The following is a 5,713-nucleotide window of genomic DNA, read 5'->3' on the forward strand; positions in this document are numbered from 1 at the left end:
CTGTCAAAACAACAACAGACAAAATAGTGTGGACTGTTGCGTGACATCATTCAACATTTAGCAGAACTACTAACAGACTCTAAACCATGTTAAATGTAGGATTGTTTTAACCTGCTAAAAGAAGGAAATATTTCTCCCTTAAACATTCTTTAACATGTTAAAATCAAGAATACTCTTATTATAGCTAAGTGTTACCATATACATAAATGTCTTGTATATCTTATATACAGGTAGCAATAGAGTCTAAAACATATAGAATAAATATGATCATCAATAAATAATTAAATAAAAATTAATAAAACTCACAAAAGATGTACTATTGAGTTCTACGCTGGTCCATGAGAAGTTGTTATTTAATGGGGTCGCAGGCTGGACGGAGATATGAGGAACTGGAAGGAACGGATCACTGGGGCTCAATGCACTGGTGCTCGATTCTCCCCAGTCATCACAAAATCCTTCACTTTTTGGACAATTAGCGTTTATGTCCGTTCTTTTAGCTACATCATTATTGTTCAAATTGGTGTTATTGTTATTATTGTTCAAAAGGCACGTTTTATGACATTTTCGACACACAGCCATTAGTTTTTCAGAATTTCCAGAAAATGATCTAACGGTCATCTGTGAAACATATAAAACTAGTTGACAAATTTTATTTATATAATTTAATATATTTATTAATTGACTGTTTGTTTTAGACTGGTTTATATTAAGAATAACACCAACTACAAATGATTCAATTTACTCTCAACATTTTATTTTAATCCTTCAACATTTCGGCCCTTAGGTCATTATCAAGGAGGCAACCTCAATTATTGTCATGTCACAATTCATTTAAAAAAACAAAAAAACAAGTTTTACATTCAGATCTGTAAAATTTAAAAAAATTCTTCTTACTTAACACAATAGAAGAAATTTTTTTTAATTTTTTTAATAAATAGTTGTTGATGCATTGAGATTATATGTGTTTTATTATATGGCATGGGAAATTGCCCTGTGAATGAATTTCATTTTAATAAATTGCAACTTCTTACTAAATATAAAAGAAGACAATTTTTTTTTTTAAAATAGTTGTTGATATATTGAGATTATGTGGCATGGGAAAGTGCCACGTAAGTGAAAAAAGTTTTTATTTTAATGAATTGCAATAACTTCTTACTAAACAAAAAAGAAGCAATTTTTGTTTAAAAAATAGTTTTTGGATTATTGAGATTATATGGCATGGAAAATTGGCCTCTAAGTGAAAAATGTTTTTTTTAAAAATGAATTGCAATAACTTCTTACTAAACATGAAAGAAGCAATTTTTGTTTAAAAGATAGTTGTTAATGTATTGTGATTATATGGCATGGGAAATTGGCTTGTAAGTGAAAAATGTTTTTTTAAAAATGAATAGCAACTTCTTACTAAAACCGAAAGAAGAATTTTACATGAAAGATGATTTTATTTTTAAATAGCTGTTGATGTATTGAGATTATAATATGACATGTTTTTATAATATGATATGGAAAATTGGCTTGTAAATGAATTTTTTTTTAATCAATTGCGACAACTCAATCATTGAGGTTGCCTCCTTGATAATGTCTTAAGGGCTGAAACGCTGGAGAATCAAAATAAACATTGTTAGGAATAAAGTGGATCATTTTTAGATGAGTTATTATTAAATTTCAGTTAGTTCATTCAGTATATATTAAGAAAAAGAGATTTTTTTTTCTTTCTTTTATTTCTTAAAATTTGTAACTGTATTAAAACTAAAAATACAATAAATAAATATAATTACTTTTAAATGTTATGAAAGATTTGTGAAGAAACTACCCATTGGTAACACTCCAATAACATTTCTACATTAAATGATCTTGAGGCAATCTTATTTTCAGGAACCTCAGGGGATAATCAGGATTACAAGAAGAAAGGTAAGAAACTATTGGGTTTGGGTGGTTAGGGAGTTTATTATCTCTAGAAAAGATCTGGTTCAGACTAGATCTTTAACATATGGAACATTAAGAGGTTTATGGATGATTTTATTTGTGAATAAGTAAGGAGCATTTTGAGGATTTTACAAAGGTTTTTGGATTGTAAGGATTGGATACAAGAGGAATTCAATGGTTGTAATGGAGCCCCAAAGCTCAACTCCATAAGTCTAAGTAGGCCTTATTATGGCCATTTAAATCAATTTTCTGTTTGAACCAGTTGGAAGGTTGGGCTCTCGATCTAGTAAGTGTTTTAACAGTCAGAATCGATGTTACGATTCCATTCTTGGAATTTAAACTAAATTAAAAATGATAATGAAAGGAAAACTGATTAATGCTCATGAAATGACAAAGCTGTAATATAGCATTAGCTTCATCAAAACTATCTAAAGCTTAGATCAATTTAACAAAATTAAAATGAACCTCTTTGTCACTATATCATTTATTAATAATGATTTTAATGATAAATAATGATATTTTTCTTTATAATAAAAGTATATATAAAGAAAATATATTTACTTGGCTATCAGAAGTGCTGTGATCGGAGAGATCTATTTCCTCACAGCGCGAGAGGCTCCTCCCCCTAGATGGTACACCTAATTCCTGAACCCTCTTTCTCATCCTCTCAGGAGACCAGATCTCAGGTTCAGACAGTTCTTCAGGTGAGCCCTCCCCGAGCTGGCCCCTCATCCAAAGGGAGAGGTGCAGGGCCGATCCTTTGCTCATTCCCGATTTGCCCAACTGTCGACAACGATGCTCAATCAATTCATTCACAGTTACGGGCTTTGGTTCAACCTGTAGAAATAAACTGATTTGATAAAAGCAATAAACATTAAATGAAACTGGAAATTTTTTTTTTAATATTTATTATTTTTTTATTTCAAATTCTGAAGGAAATTATTCTGGGAGGTGATTAGAATGAAAGTAACTCAATTTGGATTACCTAAATGGAACAAGAAAAAATATAAGATTTGAAATATGAGTTTTCAACATATATTTTAATGACTAACTGTGAAATAATAAATAATTATCTGCTACAGGAGGACTTGAACCCTTGAGTTAGTAGCACAGTGCCTTACTGTGCCACACCAACTCCCCAATTATTCTTAGAGCAGTTGAATATATAGGAATAGAAGAAAAAACAGTGCAAAATAAATGTTGGAATGTAATGTATATTTATTATTAATTTAATTAATTTGCAATTTTAATTTTTTTTGTAATATTTTCAGAAATTGACATTTGCTTGAGGCCCCTAAAAAAAAAAATTATTTGGATAACACCACTGTCAAATCCAGCAATTTTAGATTTATAGGTGCACTTTGTCTTCCATAACTTTTATTTTTAATTATGGAATTATTAAGGTTATCCCACTTATTATTATGTCTTATTTGTGAACTTTATTTATTAATTTGTTCTTTCATTCATTTTTCTTCATTCATTAATAGTAAAATATGCAGACTATCTAGCGATTAACATTAAACTAAAAATGACATCATGCACCTTCATTGCATCAAAGTATAGCAACCATTTAATTCATTTTAGAAAATTCTGCATTAAGGTTATTTTCAGAAATAAAATCATGTTTGTTTGTTCTATTGGCTTATTGCGGTGTTCATCAAATTTTGTATATGTATGATGGACCTGTTTTATATTAATGTCTATTTTTAAATAAATAATTCTGTCTTGTTTACAATTTGTTGTACGAAAATCTTACAAATAGATTTCTCAAATTATTCTCAATTTATAATTTTTTAGGCAGGTGGAGTGACTCCGCTGACTACACTCTTTCCCAAGAATACTAAAAGTCTGTGAATCAGTCGGTTAACATAATGTATTTTTTAAATAAAATAAATTAAATCTTTTTGCAATATTTTAGGCAAACAGTTCACAAAACCATTGAACAAAAGTACTTAAATATAGATGTTTAATTTAAAAATATACCACCTTTCTCTTAAAAATATAATTAGCGTTCATAATACTACTAACATACTTATAATAATACTAAATATATTTCAATTTTTACAGATAAAACTACTCCAACAAACGTTTGGTCTTTTCGTGGCTATACAGTCTCAAATAAATCTAAAATTTTACTGACTTTAAATGTATAAATTCAGTCTGAGAACAGCTAAAAAATATCTCTTTTTGAGAAATACTAACTAAACGTATCTGGTAGAATATCTGACTATAACAAATTAAATGTCAGTTTTGAACATTACTTAATTACTTATTTTCAAGGCCCTAAACTATACTTTAAACATTTGAGTATTTGAAGTAAAACTTAAAACAATACAACGGCCTTTGTAAGAATTTTTCTCCTACTTAACTTCCCTTAAAAGCCCTTAAGAAAAAAGTAAACAGGTTTCCTTAACAATAACATAGAATACTTAATAAAAAGAAATAAAAATATACTTAACGGTTAATGTGGCAAACACAAAAGGTGCACAAACAAGTTTTGTCACAAGCAGCTTATTTCTTATATAGTACAGATTAAATTCTATAGTACCCTTTGCAACTATGGAAAATCATTTACTAAAAATGATATTATTTAAATCATGTCTAGAGAAGAGAGAGAATTATTTGTTCTTTGAATTAGGCACAGAGGTGGAGGTCAGGAGTTGCTAAAAAGCCCAGCTTTCGGCATTGCAGTAGTAATGGAACCATTTTTCTATGACGAGTAAAGCTGTAAAAAAAAAAAAATCATAAATCATAATAAAGAGTTCCATCGCAATTAAAATGTCACAAATCTGCCTCCTAACACTGCCGACTTCCCCAGTGCCTGCGTTTCTCTTAGTAATTCAAAGAACAAATTATTCTCACTATTTTTTAGATGTCATTTTGACTAAAACTAAAAATAACTAACTAACTACTGCCATAGAGACAATCTTCCTTTATAAATAACTACCACAATAAATAATTAAACAAAATAAAATAATTGAATAACCACCATTTATAACAGCCATGATGAAGGCCTGTAAGGTAGGTCAAAACATTGGCTATTAATAAATAGTTAAAACTATTCTATTAAAACTATCTACTAGGTAGAAGAATACCACTAAATTTGAAAGGGAAAAGTCAATCACAATCCTAGATATTTTGATTAAATATGGAATATCAATGAAATCAGTTAATCCAGTAGGGGTATGTCTGAATAAATCATTTTAATGAGGGCTAGGTGGTTAAGGCACAGATTTTAGCAGCCTGAGAACTGCAGGTGACACCGGTTCCAATTCGGCCTCGGGGTGGATTTTTTTCATTTTGTGCAGTCCCTTTGACCTGCCCTATCATGGTTAGAATAGGTTGGTCACCTATAGATAACCCTCCTCTTATGTCAGAAATTACCAGGAAGAGGGTCATAAAAATCAAAATCATTTGACTGAGTTTTGAATCAGTGAAATTTAATCTGAGAAGTTTATTCAGGTTTAAAAATACACGATTATCATAAATCTAATTTTATTTTATTCAGAATTTAAAAAGTTCTTTGTACCCATGATTTGACATTTTTAAGTAAAGGAAAAGGTAATACTACAATATAGATGAGTTTTGGAGAAGAATTAGATCTGGGAATCAATACAAATAACACCAATTGGTTATTATTAGAAATAGTGAAGATCTTATTGATATAACAAAAAGGAAGGTGGTCCAGGAGTTGTGCTAAAAAAATAACGTAAATAAGAAAACAAATATTTATTAAGATGCCCCAGAGCTTAAAAACTATATCATTTATTAATAATGATTTTAATGATAA

At 29.3% G+C, this 5,713-nt stretch overlaps 1 protein-coding gene across 1 annotated transcript in view; it reads right to left on the minus strand.

Annotated features, from left to right (window-relative positions):
• LOC106684377 (Protostome-specific GEF) overlaps positions 1-5,713 on the minus strand; it is a gene marked incomplete in the record, with an annotated part of 87,833 nt that overhangs the window by 21,289 nt on the left and 60,831 nt on the right. Inside the window, 2 exon segments of the mRNA XM_067053377.1 lie at positions 307-618; positions 2,485-2,760. Of these exon segments, the coding sequence (XP_066909478.1) occupies positions 307-618; positions 2,485-2,760 (588 nt within the window).

Source organism: Halyomorpha halys, unplaced genomic scaffold, assembly GCF_000696795.3.
Source record: "Halyomorpha halys isolate HHAL.00 unplaced genomic scaffold, Hhal_1.1 Scaffold576.1, whole genome shotgun sequence".
Lineage (NCBI taxonomy): Eukaryota > Metazoa > Arthropoda > Insecta > Hemiptera > Pentatomidae > Halyomorpha > Halyomorpha halys.